This window comes from Alexandromys fortis, unplaced genomic scaffold, assembly GCF_014885135.2.
Source record: "Alexandromys fortis isolate MF-2015 unplaced genomic scaffold, M_Fortis_MF-2015_v1.1 scaffold_122, whole genome shotgun sequence".
NCBI lineage: Eukaryota > Metazoa > Chordata > Mammalia > Rodentia > Cricetidae > Alexandromys > Alexandromys fortis.
In genome coordinates, this window is record NW_026068004.1 from 1,416,054 (window position 1) to 1,443,686 (window position 27,633).

Below are 27,633 nucleotides of genomic sequence, written 5' to 3' on the forward strand. Positions count from 1 at the left end.
ATATATATGTATGAGAATGACTATAGTCTGAAGAAGAAAAAGCATCAATTTCCAAATTCATAGGAAGTTGCTTGCTGGTTTATGTTGTATAATTTACCTCCACGTTCATTCTCTAAAAGGAGACACTATTTGGAAACCAGAAGAAAGCAAATGAAAAGGAGGCAAGGGAGATGGATGAGGGCACTGGGAGGGGAAAGAATAAGAACAAGACAAGAATTAAGTGGGAGGAGGTGCTTCATAGTTACTTCTGATCCTGCTGCAAGATCAGATGCAGTTCTTTGTTGTTGTTTTGTTTTCAAGACAGGGTTTCTCTGTGTAAGAGCCCTGGCTGGTCTAGAACTCACTTTGTAGACCAAGTTGGCCTCGAACTCACAGAGATCTGCTTTCTTCTGCCTCCCAAGTGTCAGGGTTAAAGGTGTGCATTATCACTGCCCAACTCAAACGCAGTTCTTGATGCAAAGAAATTCTGGACAGCTATTCATTAGGTTAAACGTCTATAGTTGGAGCATTAAAGAATAAAAGGAAAGGAACACTGTTTTACAAATGTGGCTCAAGCCTTGCAGACAGTTCTAAGCAAGCATCAGCTAAGTCTAAAGTCATATTTCAAAATGATTGAAAAATGTAAGGCAAAGAAAAGAAGAGCTGAAGGAAGGAGGTCAGTGCCCTGCTGGGATGTGGTAGAGATAGCGCTTTCCACTGTTCCACTGCTGAGGTGCTTAATTTAGTAAGGTGTGGCCTGAAAACTTCTCCCTCCTTAGGAACTGAAGAAGGAGGTCATGGAGCACAGGCTGGTGTTGGACACAGTGAATGAGGTGAGCCATGCTCTCCTAGAGCTGGTGCCCTGGAGAGCCAGAGAAGGGCTGGATAAGCTTGTGTCTGATGCCAACGAGCAGTACAAACTGGTCAGTGACACTATTGGACAAAGGGTTGATGAAATTGATGCTGCTATTCAGAGATCACAACAGGTAATGTTTATAATGTTGTACGTTAGTGTTTTAGACTGTGGGGTATATGTGGGATACAGTGCTATAACTTATGTAAATACAAGCTCAGGAAGAATAATGAGATCAAAATAAATACAACAAGCATGCTTCAGTAATAGAAAATACTTGGAAGAGGTTCCAGATTTGAGCCAATACTCAAACCTTTTGAATAGAGAATACCTTGCAAGACGAGACTTATGTGAGACTTTTTGTTTTTAAAGATTTTTTTTAGCTTTTAGTGTATGGATGTTTTTGTCTTCATACATGTCTGTGCGCCATGTTTATGCCTGATACTCAAAGAAGCCAAAAGAGGACTTGAGATCAGATGGTTGTGAGCCGCCATATGCAGATCCTCTGCAAGAGGAAGTGCTCTTGACCTCTGTGCAACTCTCTAGCCCTGCCTCTCCACCTCCCTCATTTATTTATTTGTTTGCTTTTGTTTTGTTTTTCTGTTGAGACAGGATCTCACTATGTAGCTCCAGCTTGCCTTAAATTTACAGAAACCTGCCCGCCTCTGCCTCCTGGAAGCTGGGGATAAAGGTGTGTAGCACCACTGCTTAGCATTTGATGGAAAAGGGAAAGATACCAAGACTATAATTACTTTCAAATATGCAAACCAAAATAGCACAGTCACCCAAAATAGAATCCCTTAGTAAACACAGGTGTCATGTTTCCCTCTTTTTCCTTTTGCTTTCTGGCAGCGACGAGAGATAATTACTTTTGTCCGTAGCTAGATATATACTTTTTATTGAGACAGACTCTCCCTATGTAACCCAGATTGGCCTGGAACTCAAGCTCCTCCTGTCTCATCTGTGGCATCGCTGTCACATGAGCTGGCCATGCACCTATTAATATTCCGACATACACACACACTCTCTTGAATGAATGGATGACCCCTTGAGTTCACAATGGTTATGAAGACTTTTAATGATTCCAGCTACATCCCTAATTTGTCTTTAGGATTATTCCTAATCAGTGTAGCTGTTTTCAATTGCAGTGTATTATGCTTGGGAAACTGAGTCTCACATACACTCTGCATACATATTTACTTTGAGACAGTCTGGTGTGGCCTCGTCTGTCCTCCAGCTCACTGTCCCTGTACTCCTGATTCCTCTGCCTCTACATCCTATGTGCTAGGATATGGGCCTTCTTCACAACGTCCAGTTCATTACCTTTCTCTTTTTTGGTTTTTCGAGACAGGGTTTCTCTGAAGCTTTGGAGCCTGTCCTGAAACTAGCTCTTGTAGACCAGGCTGGCCTCGAACTCAGAGAGATCCACCTGCCTCTGCCTCCTGAGTGCCTTTAAGCATGTGCCGCTACTGCCCAGCCATAACCTTTCTCTTTAAACCTAGGTTTAGCAACCCTAATCTTAAAAATGTAAAGTATTCCAAAATCCAGAGGATGCTCAGCCAGTAATGTTGCCTATATAAATATTCTAAAATTCAAAATGCTTCTGTTCCTAAGCATTTCTGATAAAGGGTACTGAAGTAGACAGAGGTTAATAAAGTGGAAGAAAAGGTTATAAAGATTAGAGAACTGTAAAGATCAACAGTTATACAGAGAACATTAGTTTTTGTGATTGAGTTCAGGGTTCTTTTAGGTTCCATCCTTTATCTTGGCAAGTTCTTCTAAATTAATACTACTCAGCTGTCTATCACCATTTTAAATTTATATTTAATCACCTATATCCAGGAGATGACACACATTTGTAATCCTTTAGGGTTACATCACAAGACCTTGTCTCAAAAAAGAAGAAGAAAAAAAAGAAAGAAAGAAAAGAGAGGAAGGAAGAAAAAGTAGTAAATGTAACTACTAAAGTTATTACTGTCTAGTGTTGGCACTGGAGATAGTTAACAGAAAGTACCACTTGTTAAAGTTCCCTGACTAGAAAGATTCCAACTGCTATTTCTAATGGAGGACTAACCATCTACTAAGTTCTATAGCTTCTCTTGAAGGAGTTGAAATCTAATTTTCCTACATTTTTGTTGTGATTTTGTTTCCTTTTAAAAATTCTTGCTACTATTGTAAGACAGGGTATGCCTGTGTAGTTCAGGCTGGCCTCAAACTTTCAATTCTCCTGCCTCAGTCTCCCAAGTGATAGAATTATAGGCATGTGTTTCCATATTCATCTTAAAGAATCGTGTGTGTTGTCATCCCTGTTACCATGGTGCTGGGGACTGAGCCCGCAGCCTCATGCATGTTCATTAAGTACTTTTCCACTAGCTACAAAGCCCTCTACAGCTTGTTTGTGATTCTTATAAAATTGTTTTTAGTTTTTAATTTACCTTTTGAGGTACAACTATACTTCTAGAAATCCAGGCTTTTCTGGTGTTGGTTAATTTACAGCTGTAAGAAAGAGACCTTGGCTGCATGTAACTCTTCATTTTTCTTGACTCTGTTAGTACGAGCAAGCTGCAGACGCAGAACTAGCCTGGGTTGCTGAAACAAAGCGAAAGCTGATGGCGCTTGGTCCAATCCGTCTAGAGCAAGACCAGACCACGGCTCAGCTGCAGGTACAGAAGGTGAGTATAGACAGCCAAATGCTCACATGTCCTGATTGGGAGAGAGTTAAGGGGGATGGTTTAATGGAATATGATAGAAATTAATCCTTAAATACTTGATTTGGTGGCTGGAGAGATGGCTCAGCACTTAAGAGCACTGGCTGTTCTTCCAGAGGACCCAAATTCAATCCTCAGCACCACATGGCAGCTCACAACTGTCTGCACCTCCAGTTCCAGGGAATCTGATACCTTCACACCAGTGCACATAAAATAAAGTTAAATAAATTATTGGAAAAACTTTATTCGGATGAGGAAAATATATTATGTTTGTTCTTTTTATAGAAAAGGATAAGTAGATCTTTGAATCCCAAAAAGAATAGTTAGCCGTCTCCTGAGTGATTTAGGAAGGAAATGTTTTTGTGGACAACTAAAAATAAGCATTGAAAACAATGTTTCCTGTAAAGATAAGCTTTGATAATAGGTAAACACTAACCTTTAAGAATACTCTTCATGTATTTTTAAAACAAGGAATTTCACTTGTTGTGTCTGACATTTCACCAGCATGGGCACAGGACAGGTCCTTTCGCTTCTTGGCTTAATTGCAGTTTACTTTTCAAAGGCTTTCTCCATTGACATCATCCGACACAAAGATTCAGTGGATGAACTGCTCAGTCACCGTGGTGAAATATTTAACACATGTGGAGAGGAGCAGAAAGCTGTACTGCAGGTGAATTACAGTTATTATTCGTGCCGCATTTCTTCATCAAGCTAAACTGGAAATAAAACAATGAAGTAATGTTTTAAAAGTGTTGTTTCTCCTACTAGACTTTCTGATAACTGATGGTTAGGGCAAGGCATATGGGGCACACGCTCATAGTACCTGAGAGAGTGAAGCAAAAGCCTCTCAAGTTCCAGGCCATCTAAGTCATATCTGTCCTTATCTTAAAAGTGCAACCAACACAAGGTGCGTGGTGACCACTGTTTCTTAGACAAAAGTTGGCCTGAGCTGCTCCTCCTACACTCTAAAGACTAAGTGCACGTTTGGAGGCTTCCTCTCCAGTCAGCACTGGGCGTGTCAGTTTCCCCACAGTTTGGTTGTCTCTCTGTTAGGCTTTGGTTGTTGTTGTTATTTTTGTTTGTTTGCTTTTTGGGATGGAACCTTGGCTGGCCTGGAACTCTCAGAGATGACCTGGCTCTGCCTCCTGCGTCACCATACCCAGCCCTAGAAGATTATTTTTAATTATTTTTCTGTGTGCTGTTTTACTACCTTTTCAACCATATCCATACTTTTCAAATCCTAGACATAATGTGTATGTGTGGTAGTTAAATTTGAATTAAATATAAAGAAATTAAAAATCACTTATTCATTAGTCCATTTTAGTTAATTTACTGTATGTTTCTTTACACTTGTGTGTGTGCATGCAATTTCGTGGGAGGCCTTTATGCATCCTGCTTTTTTTTTTTTAAGGAAAAAGAAGCTTCTAATAATGTTTTTTTTCTTTTTCTTTTTCTGTTTGACTTGTAGGAGAAAACTGAGTGCCTAATACAGCAATATGAAGCCGTTAGCCTGCTCAACTCAGAGCGTTATGCCCGCCTAGAGCGGGCACAGGTCCTGGTGAACCAGTTTTGGGAAACATACGAAGAGCTTAGCCCCTGGGCTGAAGAAACTCTAGCATTAATAGCACAGCTGCCCCCTCCAGCCGTTGATCATGAGCAACTCAGACAGCAGCAGGAAGAGATGAGGGTAAGGAGCATGCCAATTCTTCCTCAGTGGAGACGGACCCTGTAACTCACTGAAAACACTAATTAAGGCTTATGGGGTGAATTTTAGGATGCAAAGTTAATTCCTAATTAGAATTTCTTTTCACAATGAAAACGCGTGTTAAAATTTCTTCATCATTCAATATTACTTGATTAAAGAAGATTACAGATGTGTCAGGAAGCTGTCAAGCCAGACATAGTAGTACATGCCTGCAGTCCCAGCACTCTAGATGTTGGTGGTCATGAGCTAGAGAACAGCCTAGGTTACAGAGAAAATTCTAGTTCAGGCAGGCTTATGGCCAAAAAAGTTAAAGAGTTAAATTCTTCAAAAAGTTAAAGAAAGAAATTTTTTATAAAAAACTTTTTGTATATGGGGAGAAAGAAAGAGCTAACTAGGGCTGGGATTAGCTTAGTGGTAGAGCACTCGATGCATGCCTGAGGTCTCAAGTTTGATCCCCAATGTACAAGAAAAAAAATAAATAACAGCTAAAAATCAAAGAAATTTAAAATATTTCTGAGGTTATTCAGGTATTAAAGTGTGGCTGGCTCTTTCACTTGATGAGAATGGGAGCTGTGAAGGAATTAGAATATTTTTGCCTCATAGATTTAAGATGAAAGAAATTTATAGATGTATCAGCTACAACTGTTGCATAAATTTCTATTACTTAAATGTCCATTTCTGGTTTGTGATTTCTCCTTAGTACTATCCCCATGTTTCTTTAAGTGGAGATGTAAACTGGACATAGCAATAAAGTCAGAGTGGTTGAGTTACCAAGTGATTGCTGTTCTTAAGTTACCCTGCTTGGTGACTCAGTCTGATGTGTAGACAGATACTGAGCTATGTAATATATTCTATTATGATAATGTGATACCAAGACATACTTAGAAGTGGGATGGATATGCCCAGGAAGACTTCCATAGTGATTGGACATCTGATCTGATTCGGGAAATTAAGAGAATTACATAGTATTGGAGCCCAAACCCTCCATAAATGGTGAGAGGCTAGGACTTGCTGGTTAACAGTTCAGTTTGTTTCTCTCAAAGCTGTTATTACCTATGATCAAGGTATCTAAATAACCTGATATAAACATGCTCATTATTTTTGGTTTGTTATGACCTAGGAATCCTCATTGTATTTTTGTTGCTAATTGCTTGTTGTCTTTACTTACTATGTTTTAATTCATGTTCTTTCCACAGCAACTGAGGGAATCCATTGCTGAACACAAGCCTCATATTGATAAGATACTAAAGATAGGGCCACAGTTAAAGGAGTTAAACCCTGAAGAAGGAAAAATGGTAGAAGAAAAATACCAGAAAGCAGAAAACATGTATGCCCAAATAAAAGATGAGGTGCGCCAACGGGCCCTGGCTCTGGATGAGGCTGTGTCCCAGTCTGCTCAGGTATGTATGTTTGTGTTAGGGTTCTCAACTGCCCACTAGTCTGTTAGCCTCTCTGTGCAGGAGTACCCAGACACCATGTTGCTAATCCATTATCTGTAGAGTAGGGAACTCTGTCTCCTTGCATTTCTGCCCTCAAGAGCATTGGTGCGCTGACACTGTGTGAAAGGTGGAATGCATCTTGGCTGATCTCTGTAATTGTTTATTGATGGCTTCTCTGAAAGCTTCGTGCTACAGTGACTCTTTAGTGGGGATGATTTGAGGATAATTTAATTTTGCAGATCCAAAACCAGTGATTACCTCAACAAAAGTCAAGTTCTAATTGAGGCTATTAATGGTGAGATTTAGAATGACAGCACATTAATTTAAGCAGCCAACTTTTTAAATTCAGAAAAAAGTATGCTTCCATAGGAAGTACACCAGAGAAGGGAAAACCACCAGCAGTAGACTTTCAAGCATGTAACTACACACTTCTCAACTAATATATTACTGTTAGTGGTACTCTTGTCATGTCTGGATATTTTATTCCTTGTTGAGTCAATATTTTTGGTTAATACTTGTACTTACTCACGTTTTTCCCCCCCACCTCCTGTCCCATCTCACTCACATTGTGGAATGTGTTACTTTGTGTTGTTGCTGCCTGCTCCTGTCTTCCCCACATCGTCACATTTCATTGTTGTGTTGACCGCGCCCACCATTACAGATCACAGAGGTAAGGTTCCCACTCACTCCATGGGAGTCAATGTTCTTATAGAGCTGAAAACTGAGGACAATGCCTATAAGAAAGCTTCATCCTACCTTTCCTGGAAGTTTAATGTGACCATTTTGTTTGACATGGAATATAGAAGTAAGGGAGTAGTGAGAAATGATTTAAGACATTTGTTTCTCTTGTAGGGCACTTGACATTGATGAGCCTTACTCAAATTAATAAATCCAGAGTTGATTTTAGATGAGGTTTTTAGACGAAAACTCTTTCTGTGGTATTCTCTCTTCCCAACTTATATATCAAATTATAAATTCAGAATTTTATGATTTTAGTCATTTTATTCAAAGTACCAGAAAAGTGGGAAGGTTAGAGTTGGCCTTCCTTGTTACCGATCGTCATGCCAGCACTTCCCTTTCTCTTGTTGCACGGTGTGGGTTGTTAAACTGCATACTGTAGTATTTCAGACTCCAGGTACTCAGCAGGTTAAGTTCCCATCCATTTACATAGCGATGGAGGGCACCTTAACTTGTTGCTCTGGTCTGTTGCATGCAGCTGTCATCTGAAGTGCTGAGTACTGACTCTCAGCAGTTCATAGTCTTGTACCTATCTCATCATATTAGTTGCAGTTTGAGAAGTATTGTGACAATACTAACCATTTTGTGACTTTTTGGTGTATTACTTAGTATTTTTTGACTCAAAAAATAAATACTGTCTTTTTGCCACTCTAATATACCAGCACTAGTTTACTAAGTCCAAAACAGGTTTTTAAACAAACCCAACCCTTTAACATAGCCATTGGGCCAGACTGAATATGGGCAATCCTAAACAATAGGTTTATAGTTTGACTTTATGCCCTAACATGTTCCCCAACATGATAAAGTATTGCTATGATGGCTAATAACCCAATTTTGTTTAGTTTCATGATAAAATTGAACCCATGTTGGAAACTCTGGAGAATCTTTCTTCTCGCCTACGGATGCCGCCCCTGATTCCTGCTGAAGTCGACAAGATTAGAGAGTGCATCAGTGACAATAAAAGTGCCACCATGGAGCTAGAAAAACTGCAGCCATCCTTTGAGGCCCTGAAGCGTCGTGGAGAGGAACTCATTGGGAGATCTCTGGGAGCAGACAAGGATCTGGCTGCAAAAGGTACTTGGTGGATATGATTATTCTTTAAGAAAGAGCACAGACTGAATTCCAGGCTGTGGCTACCTCCAACATCCTACCCAGAGTCACTGCTCAAGTAATGAGCATTCTAAAAAGTCGTGTAGAATTCATTTAGAATTCAGAACACATTTTCCTATTGAAACAAGTTTACAATTGGGCGCTAGATTCCCAGGCCAGGAAACAAATGCTCCTTTAACCCCTAATGTGAGTATCACAGTATCAATAGTGGGCAGAACATAACTACCTTTTGTAACATTTTCCATGGGAAATTCACAGAAAGTTCAATAAGAACACTAGAAGGAAGCATTCCATTTCAACCCTTAAGTTAAGGACTTTTATCTGATCAGATATTTTGTATGATATTTCCAGATTGCTTCTGTGGTTCCTTTCTTTATAAGGGAGATCAACAAGCAGAAAATACTAGTGTAGAAATGATAGTGATAAAGCTACGATGAACTATAATGAATTTCAATGAGAAATTTCGATTTCAGATTTAGAGAGATTCTGTTCACATCTTTGCTTTACTACTTCAGAAATTCAGGACAAGCTGGATCAAATGGTATTCTTCTGGGAGGACATCAAAGCACGGTCTGAAGAGCGAGAGATTAAATTCCTTGATGTCCTTGAGTTAGCGGAAAAGTTCTGGTATGATATGGCAGCTCTCCTGACGACTATCAAAGACACCCAGGACATTGTCCATGACTTGGAAAGCCCTGGCATTGACCCGTCCATCATCAAGCAACAGGTTGAAGCTGCTGAGGTAACAAAATACAAAACATCATCTTGTGTGTGTGTCCTTTAGCAAAATACTATATCCAAGTTGATTGGGGTGTATGTGCATGTGTGTAGTGGTGATTTTTATTTATTTATTTTTTTTTGTTTTCTTGCAATGCTGAGGATTGAGCCTAGGGTTTCATACATGCTAAGCAAGTGCAGTGCCTCTGAGCTAAGCCCCCAGACCAAGTATGTTGTGGTAGCTGCTTTGTTTTGTTTTTTACAGTGAGACTTTTTTTCCACTTTCAGGGAGGAGATAGACAATAGAAAATAAAAGATTCGGAATTCCTCATCCAGGGATAGCAAGTCACTTTAAACACATTTTTTCCTAGTATTTCTGGGCACTCTAATTTTTGACTAGACGGACTTCACTTGAGAGCCTTTTGGCACAAGCAGTGCCTGTCTCACCATCTTATTTGAGACACTTTTCATATGGAAACTCTCCTCCTCCTTTATCCTTCTCTGTTGGTATGTGAACTGTTTTAGACGCTAACAAAGAGCTGATTGTATTTAAGATTATATAGCCCAGCTGTGAGCTAGTCTATCAGCACCAGCCTTTGTGACTGCTGCTGTGTTGTTGCATCGTATATTTTTTTCTTGGAACCAAGAAGGGCTGGTTAATTATCAAAGCTCATTATACCCTTCAAGTTAATGCTTTCCCTGCCATTTTTGTCATCATTATGTGCTCATATTTTGTGACTTTGTATATAATACATTTGATTTACTTATTTTTTTGATATGTAATTTACATTGACCACTTGGGTATGAGGCTGCACTCTTCTGGATAAGCAATATCTTAAGAGAAAAGACATCTTGTGATTTTTCAGGTTCTACTTAGTGTTGGCTCTTGATGCAGCGGGCTATGTTGCATTTGCAGAATTTGAGAAGTTATGTTCTACTTTCTGTTTTGATTCATTTTCTGCCCTTCTCATCTAGACAATTAAGGAGGAGACAGATGGTCTGCACGAGGAATTGGAGTTCATTAGAATCCTTGGAACAGATTTGATTTTTGCCTGTGGAGAAACTGAGAAACCTGAAGTGAAGAAGAGCATTGATGAGGTGTGGAGAGTGGGTGAGGGGTCAGATGAACACAGTGGGTTAGACCAGAGAGGCATTGCTGGAAGGGTTTGATTCAATATTTCTCCCGTAGATGAATAATGCTTGGGAGAATTTAAACAAAACTTGGAAAGAAAGGCTAGAAAAACTTGAGGATGCCATGCAAGCAGCTGTGCAGTATCAGGACACTCTCCAGGTAAGAGGCTGGGAGATGCCCACAAAGGAAATACATGCTCTACTTTCTCTTGTCATTTCTAAATCTGGTGCGGAGTGGCTCACCCTCAGTATTGCAGTATTTTGAAACCTAAGACAGTGTTGCTTCTACATTTCTGGCCTAAGTTTCCCACGTCTGTTGAGAAAAACGTTGACATAATATACATCTGAGTTCTACTGTACTACTGCCATTTTCATTGTCATTGCCTGCTTGTCATACCGGCACCCTTGCAGCTATTCAATGAAGCTGGCCAGACTGTGTAAGTCGCCGCTTGCTAGAGGTCCTAAACCCATTTAATCGTGAAGCCCATAGTTGGGAAGGAAATGACCCTTCTCTTCTAACCTCATGTTTGTGTTTTTCAGGCTATGTTTGACTGGCTAGACAACACTGTGATCAAACTCTGCACCATGCCCCCAGTGGGCACTGACCTCAACACTGTCAAAGATCAGTTAAATGAAATGAAGGTTTGTATGTAGGAATGGCTTTGAAAAGAGAATTGCTTCTCTTTAGTATTGAAAATTTGGTTTATTGTTAACATTAAGTACATCTTTTATAGGAGTTCAAAGTAGAAGTCTACCAACAACAAATTGAGATGGAAAAACTCATTCACCAGGGTGAATTGATGTTAAAGAAAGCTACTGATGAAACAGACAGAGACATTATACGAGAACCATTGACAGAGCTCAAACACCTCTGGGAGAACCTGGATGAGAAAATTGCCCATCGACAGGTAAGACTAGTGGTACCATAGGTTAGTGAACTGCTGTGTACCTTCTCTGATTTCCTAACAAAATATTCCTTGTCTTGTCCCGAGCAGCATAAGCTAGAAGGTGCTCTCTTGGCCCTTGGTCAGTTCCAGCATGCCCTAGAGGAACTAATGAGTTGGTTAACTCACACTGAAGAGCTGCTTGATGCTCAGAGACCAATAAGTGGAGATCCAAAAGTCATTGAAGTTGAACTTGCAAAACACCATGTGAGTATTTTCATTTCTACCTAACTCTGTCCATTTGAGACCAGATACCATGGGAAGCTTAATGTTTTGTGAACCTTGAGCCAGGTTTATTTGACATCAATTGAGACATCAATTATGTCATTCAACATTTTTTAGGTTCTGAAAAATGATGTTTTGGCTCATCAAGCCACCGTGGAAACAGTCAACAAAGCTGGCAATGAACTTCTTGAATCTAGTGCTGGAGATGATGCCAGCAGCCTAAGGAGCCGCCTGGAAACCATGAACCAGTGCTGGGAATCTGTGCTGCAAAAGACCGAGGAGAGGGAGCAGCAGCTCCAGTCAACTCTGCAGCAGGTATGCATGTTGTCCAGGTGGCAGAGTGTTGGGAGGAGGCCTAAGTGAGAGAAAGGAAGCCATCTGGGGTAGAGCCCCTTATGTGAAGAGCAGCTTTTGATTGGTGGGTCCCTTGGGATTTGTTTGTAGTCCCATGTATTTACTAATCACAGTTAGTCTTTACTCTGACCAACTTATTTTGAGATTCAGGTTTTTCCTACATCATCAAGTCAGGCTTCTCCTTTTTCAGCAATTCCTTAGTCCACTCATCAGATTGTATTAGGCATCAATACTGTGTTATAGTTAGATTTTTGTCATAAGCAAGCAGATTGTGCTAGTCCAGAAATGATATAACTACTGTGCCTGGGAGCAGCTTCAGATTCCTCCCAGTAAGCTCAGGATCATTCCAAAAGATTGCTTTTACACTTGCTTACTGATACTGTTGATATGTCTTTTTCTCAAAAGGCCCAGGGTTTCCACAGTGAAATTGAAGATTTCCTCTTGGAACTCAATAGAATGGAGAGCCAGCTGTCTGCATCCAAGCCTACAGGAGGACTCCCTGAGACTGCTAGAGAACAGCTTGACACACACATGGTAATAGCAGCTCTTCAGATTGCACATAAGCGTCTCTGTTCAGTAGCCTCTCTGAGAGACGCTAGTGCAGCTCATCTGCAGACTTTAGTGCCCGACACAGGCAGCAGTAGTGAAAGGAAGAGTCAGCTAGAGCGGCATCGGTGAGCTGGTAAACCATCCATCTGGTGGGCACCAGGGTATTGACTAGAGCTGAGAGCATTTCCAGAGTGTTTGTGTTCAGTAAGGGTTCAGGAGAAATCTGAGCAGTGTTGACAGTGTTTTAAGAGAGCCTATTGAGAACAAAAGATAACATAAATAAAAGACAATAATAAATTATTAAAGACTACTTTTGAGATCTTTGATCCTTAAAAAAATTATTTTCTTGGTGAGTTGATTGTTTTCATATTAAGGAAGAATTATAGATTTTATTATTAAATAGTAATAATAGCTCACACTTTGAACTGAACCTAAAAGAAACTTCTATCAAGACAAGGCTGTTAGGGGTTTTCCCAGGCTGTGCTGTTGAATCTATGTATATGGGGTCTTCCAGGAAGTAGATAGTATTGATATCTCTTCCTGCGTTCTCTTGTAGGAACTGCATTCTCAGCTGAGAGCCAAGGAGGAGACTTACAATCAGCTGCTTGACAAGGGAAGGCTTATGCTCCTCAGCCGTGGTGATTCTGGGTCTGGCTCAAAGACTGAGCAGAGCGTGGTTCTCTTGGAACAGAAGTGGCACGTGGTCAGCAGTAAGATGGAAGAAAGAAAGGTACCACCACAGAAATGTTGTTTGGCAGTGTGTTTGGTGACCATAAGGCATTACTGTCTCTGTTTTTTGGGATGATTTTGAAGATGGATATGTTGTGATAGTGAACTTTCCCTCACAGTGTACTTCATATTAACCTGTCTTCGATTTCTGTTGTCTGTGTCACTTACAGCATTAGCTCCTGTCGGTCTTCGGTTTATAGTTGCTCCTTTTCTCCACCTGCCAGGAAGACACCGCTGCCTGTTACTGTTACTTCATATCTGACACTAATCCCAGTGTGGGTTTCTACTTGAAAACAAAGTTTAACATAGAATCGAGAAGTTGGGGACAGGGCAGTATAAGTGTGACTGGCAACTTTCTGTAAGGATTTTTACTAGAAACCAAGAGAAAGGTCAATTATGACCTCTTCCTGCTAATCCTCAGAAACTGGATTTTCTTCTTTATAACTGCAGAAAGGGGGAGAAGGGATCAAGGCTTTTTTTTTTTTTTTTTTTTTGAAAAAGTTTTTTTTGTATGTTTGGTTTTTGGAATTTTTTGTTTGTTTGTTTGGTTGGTTTTTGTTTTCGAGACAGGGTCTCTCTGTGTAGCCCTGGCTTTTCTGGAACTCGCTCTGTATACCAGGCTGACCTCAGACTCAGAGATCTGCCTGTCTCTGCCTCAACTAAGCCTGGCTAGTTTTTTTTTTTTTTGTTTGTTTTGGGTTTTTGGTTTGTTTGTTTGCTTGCTTGTTCTTTTTAATGACTACCAACTCTCATTTTCTTCTTTGCTAGTCAGGTCAAATATAAAATACACAAATAACCTCTCATTAATTCTCTTTGTCTTCCAGTCTCTCTATCTTCCTGTCTCTCATGTCCCCGCTCAGATGGCCTTTTGCCACCTTCACCCCCTCATATACCTCTTACATGAGGAAAAATAAATGCAAATAAATCCATTGGTCATCTCCACTCAATAATAGTGAGGAAGTGTGTTCTGGATTGGTCATCTCCACTCAGTAAATAGTGAGGAAGTGTGTTCTGGACACTGCAGCTGTTACAGGAAGAGTACACAAACATACCCAATCATTTTGGAATTGCTGGGCAGAAGAACATAGACCATACTCACACACACTAAGGAATGTTTTTAGAGAGGCGCTAGTTTGTCACACTGTTCTGGTGTGGCTTTGCATAATTTTGTGATGTGAAGAACCTGAAAGTAAGCCTGTATTCTAGTTCTTGTTCTCTGTCCTGCAGAAAGCAAAAGCAAAATTAATGAGAGAAACTGAGGCAGAGTTCCAACTCAATTAAGTTCCCTAGCAAAGATTTTGAAGCAGGAGAATCTCAAATGTAAGGGCAGCATGGGCTGTAAAGCAAGAAAACCACTTTTGGTGTCAAGAATAGTCTTTTGGTTATATAGGAATATTATATTTTGGGATAATTTTTAAAAATCATTTATTAAAGATGTATAGTGCCTTATTAAAGAATAGACCTAGGTATTAATTTCTAGATGTGTCTGAAAGCTTTGATGTTATTATAGTGTCCACCAGAGTTGTTTATATTGGTTGATACTTTTTTTTTCAGTGGTGGAGATTGAACCTAGGACATCATTCATGCTGGACAAGCATTCTACCATTGCATGTTGTATGCTTTTAGAACATTAATTATAAAGTAACCTGAAAGGATAAAGAAAAAAATGTAATTTAATCAGCTGCAATTAGTAACAGTTTGTTTTCAGTGTACTTTTTGAATGTATTCATTTTTAGTATATTCTGGATATAATCATCTTTTAAAAACCATCATTTATTTTGCCTGCCTAGTAGATGGCCCCAGGTATCCACTAAGAAGCCAGGACTAGAAATCCCTGAGAATGGAGCTCGTGACCCTGGGCTGGGATGTACTAATGGAGATTAGGTCTCGCCCTGAATGACCATTACTTTCTGTCATTCATTAAGTGAGAGTAGATTAAAAAGTTATACTTCAGTGTGTTCCTAGAGTTCTGTGGCATCAACACACATTTCAGACTCAGATACTTCATGTTATACTTTCTAAAAACATGTATTTAAACAGTGAACACTGTAGCAGCAGTATCTTTACAGCCAAACACTCATCATTTACTTTCTCCACACCATAAGATGTGCATTAAATGTGGGTTTTTACATGGGTCAGGATTTAGGTTCTGTAGCTATCACTAGCCCTAGAGCATGCTCACTTCTACTTACTGAGTAGTTTGTTCTTTCCTTAAATGTTCCAGGAAGCAGAGAGTAGCCAAGAAAAATGTAAACACTAATTATGCCTTTTCCTTGTTCATTATTCAGTTCTTGTCCAGGTGTGTCTAGATTCAGACACTTAACATTTAGAATTTCCAGCTTTTGTATTTGAGGTGTATTTAGTGGTTCATTAGATGGGTTTTCCTATCTAGGATCATTTAATCTGGTATACATCTCATGCTTTTGTTGTATAATTTCTGAATGTGGTACTTTTTCTTCTGTGTGTTTTATTTAAAATTTAGTCAAAGCTCGAAGAGGCCCTCAGCCTGGCAACAGAATTCCAGAATTCCCTGCAAGAATTTATCAACTGGCTTACTCTGGCAGAGCAGAGTTTAAACATCGCCTCGCCTCCCAGTCTGATTTTGAACACTGTTCTTTCCCAGATAGAAGAGCATAAGGTAACTGCCTTAAGATGATGTCACTTTCCCTTTAAAAGGATTCATGCAAAGGAGTGCTCCTTTGCCTTTTTCTATGACTAAAACGAGCAATATTTTCCCACAGGTTTTTGCTAATGAAGTAAACGCTCATCGAGACCAGATCATCGAGCTGGATCAAACAGGGAACCAGTTAAAGTTCCTTAGTCAGAAACAGGATGTTGTCTTGATCAAGAATCTGTTAGTTAGTGTCCAGTCTCGGTGGGAGAAGGTTGTTCAGAGATCTGTTGAAAGGGGGAGATCACTGGATGATGCCAGGAAGCGGGCAAAACAAGTAAGTTACTAAAGAAGGCACTGAGTCTGTGAAAGCCTTGAGTCCTGAACTTCTGAAATGGTGATCATGGATGAGTGTACAGTTCGCATAGTCTTTTCTGTTACAATGTACATCTTCATTTTAGTTCTATGAAGCTTGGAAAAAACTGATTGACTGGCTAGAAGATGCAGAGAGTCATCTGGACTCAGAACTGGAGATTTCCAATGACCCAGACAAAATAAAACTCCAGCTTTCTAAACATAAGGTAAAGGGGTTCATTGCTGTGAGGTCCTAAGCTTGGTATTCACCAAAGCGTGTTACTTGCTAAAAATAGAAACCAGAGCCTATTTAAAATAGTTGATCACATTGAAATATCAACAAGGGGCTAGGAATGTAAATCACTTAATAAGAGTTCTTGCTTGGCATGGACAAGGTCCTGCATTTTGTCTCAAACAAAAAAAGAAGTCAAGATGAAAGTTAAGCATGGTGGCAAATTTCTATAATCCTATTCTATTGCTTTACATCCTGAGGCAAGAGGGATGAGAGTTAAAGAGTAGCTTGGGCTTCATAGAAGAATTCCAGGCCAGCTTGAGCCACATAGCATGGTTTGCAATGCTATGGATTAAATTTAGGGTTTATATAAACTGGACAAGTGTTCTTGGTGCTATGCACCAATCTTAAGAGTCCATGGGATACCTAGATAAGATAAAGTCATATTCTATGTAATAATTTAAACAAACTGGTTATATGAGTATTTAAGCCAAAGTATGGGGTTTTAGAAATTACCATGTGCTGTTATGTATGGTATACATGAAAGTTACAAATTTCTTTTAAGAGTAAGCTAGTTTAGTTTAGTTTTTAGTTTAGTTTAGTTTTATTTGGGGTTTTCTGTCTGTGTGTGTGTGTGTGTGTGTGAGAGAGAGAGAGAGAGAGAGAGAGAGAGAGAGAGAGGTGTTTTTAATGCTATATTTAGTTTATAAACCTGGAAACTAAAAAAAAAAGTTGATTACAAATCAAAATATACCCTACACTGTTGGGGGACTGGGAATTAAACCCAGGACCTCATGCTATTATCTAATTTTTAATAAGTATGTATGTATTATTTGCTTATTTTTCTTTATTTCTGGAAACAGGAGTTTCAGAAAACTCTCGGTGGCAAACAGCCTGTGTACGACACCACAATCAGAACTGGCAGAGCACTCAAAGACAAGACTTTGCTTGCTGATGACACTCAGAAACTCGACAACTTGCTAGGAGAAGTCAGAGACAAATGGGATACCGTCTGTGGCAAGTCTGTAGAGCGGTAAGCATGCATCTGTCCCCCCGTAAGGGTAGACCCATACAGATATGGTGTGCCAAATTATCTTAAGAGATTGTCACTAGATAGGAATGAAGGGGGCCGGGTAGCTAGTGACTTAGTACACCTGTTGCTCTTGCAGAGACCTAGGTTTGGTTCCTGGCATCTATATATATGGCTCATGTTCATGTCAGTGATAGATACCTGTAACTCCAGTTCTCGGGGATCCAACTCCCTCTTTTGACCTTTGCAGGCACCAGACACACATAGGTGCACATATATTCCTGCAGGCAAACCACTCATAAAACAGATCAGTCTAGACATCTAGACATGGTTTGATTTAAAATGTCTAAGCATTTCTCTCATTTCTTTACAGTCTATATTCCTAACTGTTTTAACATAGAAACTTAGAGTTTAAGCAGTATTCCATTTCAGCAGTCAGGATTGTGGGTATTTCTTCTTTTTTTTAAATCCCTGAATTTGTATGCCTTTCTTAGGCAGCACAAGTTGGAAGAAGCCTTACTGTTTTCAGGCCAGTTCATGGATGCTTTGCAGGCCTTAGTTGACTGGTTGTACAAGGTGGAGCCACAGTTGGCTGAGGACCAGCCTGTACACGGGGACCTTGACCTCGTCATGAACCTCATGGATGCTCATAAGGTAGGAGTAGAAATTGACTTCTTGGGAGGCAAAGTCTTTTTTTTTTTTTCCACCTGCTCTGTGTTGACCATCTGAAGAAGAATAAATGCCTGATGTGGAGGAGCAGCCCTTTGTCCTCTGTGTCTAAACAAACTTTTGACCATGTGTGGTGATACATGGCCTTTAATCTCTGTAGTTCAAGGCTAGCCTGATTCCAGGACAGCCAGGGATACAGAGAAACCCCTTGCAAAAAAGAAAAAAAAAAAACTTGCTGGGATTCTGCATCAGTCACAAAGAATTTACCAAAATTGGTTTGATTCAGATTTGGCAGCATGTGAAGAGCTTCTCCCTGTTTGTCTCTTGGTTGAGTCACAAATGAAATTAAAATTCAGAGGAAGACTATTAAGAAATCCATTCCCACTAACACCTAAAATGGAAATGGGAGATTTTTCCTAAGCACTTTGTATAGTGACAAGCCTACCACCTTGTATACCACCAGTTCTCTGTCCTATACCTGTTGTGTTGAGCTGTATAATGGTCTCCTGTTTTAACACAAAACATTCTACTTTGCTTTGAAATTATATCACATTCTATGGGCTAATGAGATAGCTTGACAGGTGATGGTGCTTGCTGCCAAGGCTGATAGCCCAAGTTCAATCCCTGGAACCCACATGGTGGAAGGAGAGACCTGACACATAAACAAAAACAGGACTAAGTATAACGTACCACATTCTCTGGACTCCAGATAGGTTCTTACTGTTCCCCTCCATTCTAGAAACTTTTCAGATTAAGAATCATTTCTAAAGTCAAGAGAATCAGAACGTCTGAACTAACAGCTACAGCTTCTGGTGTTTGGTTGGGGGGGGGGGTTGTTTTTGAAGACAGCTCCTGCTGGAACTGGCTTTGTAGGTCAGGCTGGCCCCAAAACTCAGAAATCCACCTGCCTCTGCTTCCTGTTTTTGTTGTGGTTGTTTGGTTTGGTTTGGCTTGTAGACTGTGTTTTACTGTGTTGTGTAGCGCTTGTTTTTTTTTTTTTTTTTTTTTAAAGCAAAGTTGGAGTTTGCTGAGAAACAGGTTGAATATAAATTTAAGCCCAGGCATTAAGGGATAAAGGGGTTAGTAGTGACTTCTTGAGAGTCACCTGTTTGTTCTCTCTGACATGCCGTTCTGCCTTGCTGTGCATCATGAAGACACATGATAAGAACCTACCAAGCAGATTACAAAACACGTGTCAGACACAGGGCTGGAGAGATTGCTCCCCAGTTAAGAGCACTTTTTGTTCAGTTCTCAGCACCCATATGGTGGCTCGCTACCATATATCCAGTTCCGAGATCTGACACCCTCTTCTGGCCTTTATGGGCACTAAGGTGCACATGGCGTACAAACTACAGACACTGCACTCATACACAAAATAAGTATTTAAAAATTAAAAAAGAAACTAATTCTCATTTCTTCTTTAACTAGGTTTTCCAAAAAGAACTGGGAAAGCGAACGGGCACTGTTCAGGTCCTGAAGCGGTCAGGCAGAGAGCTGATTGAGAACAGTAGGGACGACACAACGTGGGTCAAGGGGCAGCTCCAGGAACTGAGTACTCGCTGGGATACTGTGTGCAAACTCTCTGTTTCCAAGCAAAGCCGACTTGAGCAGGCCTTAAAACAGGTAAGATAAATTTGTAGGAGACCTGAGCATATGGGTCTTAGTTTCTTTACCGGGACAATGAAGTCCCACGGTCTTGGAACAAAAATAAAGTTGATAATCTGAACATTTTGTGGGACTTTGATCAGTCATTGAACTGGTTTTCAAAGGTCTACAAATTAAAGTGACCTTCTTGTCATTGGGCAGGGGCATCAAATGTCACTGGTAGAGTGCGATCTGGATACTTTTCCAGCATGCTTTTGGTGTCTGGTGCCCCAGGCACAGAGGGAGTCCAGATCTTCTTGTGTTTGTTGTTTCAGGCAGAAGAGTTTCGGGACACAGTCCATATGCTGTTGGAGTGGCTTTCTGAAGCAGAGCAAACACTTCGCTTCCGAGGGGCCCTTCCTGACGACACAGAATCCCTACAGTCGCTCATTGACACACACAAGGTAACCTAGCCTCAAGGTTTGATGATTTGTGTTATCTGACCATGGTGAGAACAAACACTTCACTTCCAAGGGGCCCTTCCTGACGACACAGAGTCCCTACAGTCTCTCATTGACATGCACAAGGTAGCCTAGCCTCAAGGTTTGATGATCTGTGCTACTTGACCATGGTAAGAATTGCCCCACTACTAACAAAAAGCAGAACTTGCTTGTAAATGTCAGACCTCATGAAAAGAAAAACCAGAGTGGGCTGTGTGTGTACCCAGCAGAAACCTGAAGCTTTGTGATGCCTGTCATCAGCATTCATTCATTTGTATACAACTCACTCATATTGGCTTTATATTTTTTAAGATGTATTTATTTTTATTTTATGTATATGGTTTTACCTACGTGTAGGTCTGTGCACCTTATGCATGGCTGGTATGCAAAAGAACCAGATCAGATTCCCAAGACCTGGAGTTACAGATAGTTGTGGACTAACATGAAGGTGCTGGTGGTAATTAAACAAGTAAAACCACACAGGGTTCTAAAAGGAAATGCAGAACATTTCCTTTTCTAAGTTTTGTTTGTTGGTTGGCTAGATTTTGAGATGGGGTCTTATGTACCGTTGAACTCCCATACACCCTACCTCAACCTCCCAGGTGCTAGGACTGTAAGTGTGTTATCATACCCAACTCCATTTTACTTCTCACCTGTACATGCCTAGCTTATGTATCTGACCTAGCTTATGTTGCTAACTTTTTGGTCCTTATCTGATCTTCTAAAACCACTTAGCATGCTGCAAAATAAAGCATGGTTTGTGGGGCCTCAGTCAGCTCTAATGGAGGAGGAAATGTTTCATGTTATCTAGATACTTTAATTTTAGTTTTGCTGTCAAATTCTATTGTGGTAGGAATTTTTAAATATTAGGGCTTTACGACTATCATCATTTTTCTAAAAAAAATACTTTAAATACAGAAATCAAAGGTCTGGAGAGATGTCTCAGCAGTTAAGAATACTGCTTTCTCAGAGATTCTAACATCCACATGGTAGCTCACAGCTGTCTTTAACTCCATTCCAGGAGATCCAATACCCTCTTCTGGCCTCTTCCAGTATCAGACACACACATGGTGCATATACATACAGGCAAAATATTCATACACATAACATGTGTTAATAAAATGGAAATGAGAACTGGAGCAGAGGGAATAGAGGTACACCATTGTCCCTAGTCTCTGTGTCATCTCTAAGTGAGCATCATTCCCACACTTTTGACCTGGATACACCATGTTAGTCACACCTGCATACAAACAGGCTTTTTCACAAACACAGCAAACTGCTCACATGAGGGCTCCAATGAATTTAGTAGTCCCGTCATAACCATGTATGCAGCCTACATTTTCACTCTGCCAGGTTGCTCTCAACTGCTTCCATTTCCCTTTGTCGACTATTGTTTGTTCTTGTTGCCTTTAGATTTCTGTGGTCTCCTGTAGCATTAGCTTCATCCGAGTGTCTCAACACTGTGGCTGCTTACAGGGAGTTACCCTGCAATTTCAAGGGCTGTATTAACACATAGGAAGAAACAATGAAATGTTTCTTCTTTTAATATAAACTCATGGTACTGATAGGTAGATTTGTCAGTTTTTGGTTTTGGCTCATGTTTATGTAGGAGTTCATGAAGAAAGTAGAAGAAAAACGGGTGGATGTGAACACAGCAGTGGCGATGGGAGAAGTTATCCTGGCTGTCTGCCATCCTGATTGCATCACGACCATCAAACACTGGATCACCATCATCCGAGCTCGCTTTGAGGAGGTGAGTCGGAGTAACAGTGAGTCCATCAGATGAAGGCCCTTTTGAGTGGCTGGTACAGTGAGGTGCTCGTCACTAGCTTCTGCGGACACCTTATGTTTTGCTTCCTTCCTTCCTGAGAAGTTTCGAATAGAATGTATTAGGTTTGCTTCTTTCTTTCTCTACAGGTCCTGACATGGGCAAAACAACACCAGCAACGCCTGGAAGCAGCTCTGTCAGAACTGGTGGCTAATGCTGAGCTCCTGGAAGAACTCTTAGCCTGGATCCAGTGGGCTGAGACCACCCTAATCCAGCGGGATCAGGAGCCTATCCCTCAGAATATAGACCGAGTTAAAGCTCTTATCACTGAGCATCAGGTATCTTGCTTCTCTGTGTCTTCTGTGTGTTGTGGACCATATTCCCATCCTTACTGTATCTACCACTACAGACTTAGCGATTTGCATCAGCTCTGTTTATAAGTTTTCATGCGTTAGAAGTCATGGTGTGGGTTAGCATCTTAGGTTGTCATCAGGCAGAAATCACGATTTTCTCAATATTGAGGTGTTGTGCCTTGAGATACTGCTCTAGCTGATAGTTTTGCAGTTCTCGTGGGGAGCTCTCATGGATTCTCTGCTGTGTTCATTTGTTTTCTTGACAGTTTAGTTCCTTGTATTTGTAGGATTGAAGACTCTATTTTCAGCTGGGTGGTGGTGGCACACACCTTCAATCCCAGCACTCAGGAGGCAGAGGCGGGCAGATCTCTGTGACTTCAAGGCCAGCCTGGAGAGTACCAGTACAGGCTCTGAAGCTACATAGAGAAACCCTGTCTCAAAAAAAAAAACAAAAAAGAAATTTAAAAAAAAGACTCATTTATTTATTTGTTTGTTTGTTTATTTTTCTGGCTCCAGCTGTTCTTGGAGGCCACTAGCAGAAACAGTTTAGAGTCTTATTTTGAAGATGAAGTATGCCCCGTGGAGTATCCACTCACAGTTTCACAGGCATTGCACTGGGAAGATCACCAGAAGTGAAAATCTTAGAGCCCAGCTTAGAAGCCTGACCTTTGCTGGAGCCAGAAACCTATGGCCTGACAGCATTTTATCACAGAGATAGGAAAAGTAGTCCTCGCCCATCTCCTGTCACTCTGCTTCTGTACTAAAGGAAGAATAATTCCTCCTAAGCATAGATCGGATCATGTTAAAATCCTTCACTTGCCCCCTATTGGTCTTGAGAAAATCCTAATTCCACAGCTGAACATGGGCCTTTGGGATCCCCTGCCTACCTCTCCAGCCCCACTTCTTGCTAATCCTTTGATTGTACCCTCTCACCACCAAATGAAATGAAGAGTCCTGGTCCACAGCACTGTCGGGCTTCTGTGTCTGTCCAGACCGTCCGTCAGAACTGCCCTCTGTTCCTCAGCAGTTCAGTCCCAGACCACTCTGTTGTCACTTACTCAGGTCTTCTCTGCATAGCTGTGTAACATTTAGCATTAACTTCTTGGTTTTCATCACTCGGCTGTGAGTTCCTTGAAGGCAGAGACCATCTCTTCTCTTCCTCCTTCAGTCCTTAGTCCTAATCAAGTGCTTTGGTCAGTCATTCTCCATATGTATCTGTCTGCCCCCTCTCTTTTTTCTTTCTGTGTGTAGTGTGTTTCAGTCCAGGGCTATATATGTGCTGAGCAAATACTTTACCATTGAGTTATACTCCCGGCCCAATTTAGTTTTTTGTTAAGGGGTAAGAAGTTACACAGGCAATCTGTCACTTGGGCAGTCTACCATGGGTTGGCCTTTGTTAGTAAAGACTTTCCATTTTAGATTAAAAAAAACTCTGAATTTTCTTAACTAATTTCTTATATTTATCAGTCATTCATGGAGGAGATGACACGCAAACAACCTGATGTGGACCGGGTCACCAAGACATATAAGAGGAAGACTGCAGAGCCTGCCCATGCTCCTTTCATCGAGAAGCCCCGCGGTGGTAGCAGTATGTTTCCAGCCCACTAGTTTAGGTTGCTTCCTTCTGCTAATCGCAGATGGGGCTTCACAGTGCCATTGCGAGAGCTGTGTTCATACTGACTCTAGACAATAATCTCTCATTTTGAAACTTTACTTTTCTAACAATGACTAGTTATACTTTATTTGTTTATTTATTTTTATTGATTAATAAGAAGCTTTGAGGTGGTGAAGCCTGTTCTGTTATTTAACAGTGGCCTTTCATTGTTGTGTTTACATTGCACTGGTTTAATTGTAAATAAGCCCTAATGGAATCCACTGCTGTTTTCTGAGTTGATGTGTCCTCGGGTCTCTAAAGTAAAGCCTAATTGACTGGGTGTGTGCAGGGGTGGTTTAGAGGAGAGGCAATGGTTCTGGAGTTAGTATGCCTCTGTTCCCATGTTTCTTCTTGGTTGTGAAGTAGATATTAGTGTAAAAATTAGTTCATATATACAGTACTTTCTTTTCTTGATTTTTTTTTTTTTTTTTTTTTTTTTGAGGCAGTGTCTCATCTATCCCAAAGCTAGCCTCAAACTCGATATATAGCCAAGCATACAGCTGTTTCTTTATGGACTGGCAAAAGCATTTCTAATCTTGTGATTATTTTTCCACTTAGGAAAGTCCTTGAGTCAACCCACACCTCCTCCCATGCCAATCCTCTCACAATCTGAAGCAAAAAACCCACGAATCAACCAGCTCTCTGCCCGCTGGCAGCAAGTATGGCTGTTAGCACTGGAACGCCAGCGGAAGCTGAATGATGCCTTGGACAGACTAGAGGAGGTAAACACCATCCTTTAGAGCTCACTGTGTGCCTTTATCCACTTCTCAGAAGTTAAGTCAGCCCATTCAAACAAAAGAAATCCAAGCCATATGGTATAAAACTATAAATCAGACCTTCCATACAAGAGGGAGGTCTGTGGTCTGAGTTTCCTCAGCAGCTTACTATAATTTCAGTTTCAGAAACAGCTTCCAAGGTTGCTTCTAAATGTGTAGTTTGTATAAAAGGGGAGTTAGGCATGGTGGCACATGCTTGTAATCCTAGCACTCAGGCAGAGACAAGTGGATCTCTGAGTTTGTGGTCACCCTGGTCTACAAATGAGTTCTAGAATAGTCAGGGCTACACAGAAAAATTCTGACCCAGGAAACGCCCCCCCCAAAAAAAAAGCCTTGTTAGTGATGCTGTCTTCCTGTCATAGGAAGGTAGAAAGGTAGGTAGGTATTCCACAGCTATGAAAGAAGAGCAACTTTTTATAATCTTGTTTCTTGTTAGTCTTAGAATAGATCAGGAAAAGCAAGTCAGTTCTGAACTCTCATCTAAGATACACGGTACTTCACTTCCTCCTTTCTAACCCAAGCATCTAATATCTTTTATATTCTTTTGTTTGTGCACATCAAAGCAGCTATGCCCGGAAGTGAGTGTTCTGTGTTTTTTTTGTTGTTGTTGTTACTTCCGTAGGTCAGTTGCATTTTAAGCACATTGGTTGCCGCCTCCCCCTTTCCCCATTCCTTTTAACTTTTAGTTTGAAAGACCAAAGGGGAAAATGTTGTGCTGTTAAGTCATTCTGTGAATCACTAACATGGTCCAAGTAGCTAAAGAAAACCCTGCCCTATCTTTATACAGGCCTGCTTTCCACCAGTCCAACTACTTAGTAGAGATGTTGTGTGGGCATTTGCTCCCTCTGGTGAAATTCCAAAGAAACATGCTTGGATGTAGGGTTGCATTCTTAATGCTTTCCATCTCGATCTGTAAGATCTCAGAAAATGATGGGAAACATGAGCCTCTTGATGTGGTTCCTGTGTGTGTGTATAGTGCCTTCCCATGCAGCCTAAGAGAGGGTGCCGAGGCTTTCCCTTCAAGACAGAATCCATCCCTTACATCTAAGTAGATGATCTTGGAACAGTCCAAAGAGAAAGCAAGACTGGATCTCCCAATTCTTGTTCTGCCTGCTCCTTATTTTCCAAAGTTGTTTTGCAGTTATTCTTTTCCTGCTCCACCATTGTATCACGGCTCGTTATATAATATATAGGCTTTGAGTGAAGGAAGCAGATAGTGCTTTCACCAGTGAGCGTAGATAACATTGTTGGTGTCCCCTGGAAGGCCTGCATGGCTTTACTGGATGTCTGAGAATTTAGATATGCTCTGGGGTCAGAACAGCAAGACTTACGGATATCTCTGACTTCCATCTAGTTAAAGGAATTTGCCAACTTTGACTTTGATGTCTGGAGGAAAAAGTATATGCGTTGGATGAATCACAAAAAATCTCGAGTCATGGATTTCTTCCGGCGTATTGACAAGGACCAGGATGGGAAGATAACGCGCCAGGAGTTCATCGACGGCATTTTAGCATCCAGTAAGTGGATTCTCACTCTACACACAGGTCACATCTAGATTCCTCACATTTGGTAGAAGTTGTAACATTGTGGTAAATTGGTATTTCTTAAGAACTGTAGTTTGAGGGAAGAAGCTCTCTGCTGAGTGTGATCTGTTGTTTTCATGAATGGAAGAATCTCCTTTCAGTAGGAATAGGAAGAGTTCAAACATGATTGTGAAGTTTAAACAGGACAGGATGCTATTCCAAAGCAACACTATTTTATGACATCATTTTAAGCATCTAACAGGGCTGGCCTAAATAAATCTTAAGATGAGTGATAATTCTATGGATGGTTGTAATATTGTTTTAGTTTATATTTTTTTACTATATCTAAAGTCTGATACTACTTTTTGTTTTTAAAATGGGGAAGGCCTCTGGAAATATTGCTCTTATTGAAGTGCTTGTATGGCTTGTATGAAGCCATAGATCCCACCCTCAGTACCCATAAACTGGTCATGCTTGTCTATATCTCTGATCCCAGCACTTTGGAAGTAATGGCAGGGAAGATCAGAAGTTTAATGTCATCCTTGGCCAGTCTGGGTTATATGAAACCCTGTCTCAGAAAACAAAACATACAAAAAAGGTGAGGGGTGTGTAGGTAACATTTAAAAGTCAGCAGTGACTACTCCTTGGGTGATACAATTTTTAAATGATTTGTATCTTTTTAAAATTAGATTTATTCGCTTTATGTTATGTGTGAGTTTTTTGCCTGTGTGTACATATGCTTGGTGCCCTTGGAAGTCAGAGGAGGGCATCAGATCCCTGGATCTGTAGTTGTAGATGGTTGTGAACCACCATGTGGGTGCTGGGAATTGAACCTGGGCCATCTACAAGAGCAACAGTACTCTTAAAGCTGAGCCAATGATTTGTGTCTTTAAAATTTGTTGTCTCCTGAATTTTCTAGAGTAGATATGTGGTGGTTTTGTTGTTGTCTAGGAAAAGATCAAGATAGAATTCTTTTTCTTCAGGTACTTGTATAATTGCCAACCAGCCACATACGTTTCAATGTTTCAAATCATGGTTTCTTCTCCCCAGAGTTTCCTACCACCAAGTTAGAGATGACGGCTGTGGCCGACATTTTTGACAGAGATGGGGATGGCTACATTGACTACTATGAATTTGTGGCTGCCCTACATCCCAACAAGGATGCCTATCGACCAACAACTGATGCAGATAAAATTGAAGATGAGGTATGGGGAACTGGAGTAGGGTGTTTTGACCATAGGTTTATATTGCCCTGAATTTGGATGTGAATCAGTTTGGGAAGCAATCATTTAGAGCAGTGTTTCAGCAGACTCTAGAAGGCCTTTGACGACTGAGTTCTAGCTTGGTCTAGAGGATGGCTCCAACTCTAATACTCACGTCTCTAGTGCTATAAAGTCC

The 27,633-nt window shown here is 40.6% G+C and overlaps 1 protein-coding gene across 11 annotated transcripts in view; it reads left to right on the top strand.

Moving 5' to 3' along the window:
* Positions 1–27,633, top strand: part of Macf1 (microtubule actin crosslinking factor 1) — a 329,723-nt gene that overhangs the window by 285,698 nt on the left and 16,392 nt on the right. For all 11 annotated transcript variants that reach the window (XM_050161305.1, XM_050161307.1, XM_050161311.1 and 8 more), the window contains 28 exons: positions 759–965; positions 3,385–3,504; positions 4,103–4,210; positions 5,009–5,227; positions 6,442–6,645; positions 8,265–8,496; positions 9,048–9,274; positions 10,225–10,347; positions 10,439–10,540; positions 10,921–11,022; positions 11,115–11,288; positions 11,376–11,531; positions 11,667–11,864; positions 12,309–12,437; positions 13,009–13,182; positions 15,664–15,819; positions 15,923–16,129; positions 16,254–16,373; positions 17,242–17,411; positions 17,903–18,062; positions 19,506–19,700; positions 19,997–20,125; positions 21,771–21,914; positions 22,079–22,267; positions 23,750–23,870; positions 24,495–24,658; positions 26,067–26,229; positions 27,286–27,440. In XM_050161305.1, the coding sequence (XP_050017262.1) occupies positions 759–965; positions 3,385–3,504; positions 4,103–4,210; positions 5,009–5,227; positions 6,442–6,645; positions 8,265–8,496; positions 9,048–9,274; positions 10,225–10,347; positions 10,439–10,540; positions 10,921–11,022; positions 11,115–11,288; positions 11,376–11,531; positions 11,667–11,864; positions 12,309–12,437; positions 13,009–13,182; positions 15,664–15,819; positions 15,923–16,129; positions 16,254–16,373; positions 17,242–17,411; positions 17,903–18,062; positions 19,506–19,700; positions 19,997–20,125; positions 21,771–21,914; positions 22,079–22,267; positions 23,750–23,870; positions 24,495–24,658; positions 26,067–26,229; positions 27,286–27,440 (4,548 nt within the window). The remainder of the gene's footprint in view (positions 1–758; positions 966–3,384; positions 3,505–4,102; positions 4,211–5,008; positions 5,228–6,441; positions 6,646–8,264; positions 8,497–9,047; positions 9,275–10,224; positions 10,348–10,438; positions 10,541–10,920; positions 11,023–11,114; positions 11,289–11,375; positions 11,532–11,666; positions 11,865–12,308; positions 12,438–13,008; positions 13,183–15,663; positions 15,820–15,922; positions 16,130–16,253; positions 16,374–17,241; positions 17,412–17,902; positions 18,063–19,505; positions 19,701–19,996; positions 20,126–21,770; positions 21,915–22,078; positions 22,268–23,749; positions 23,871–24,494; positions 24,659–26,066; positions 26,230–27,285; positions 27,441–27,633) is intronic.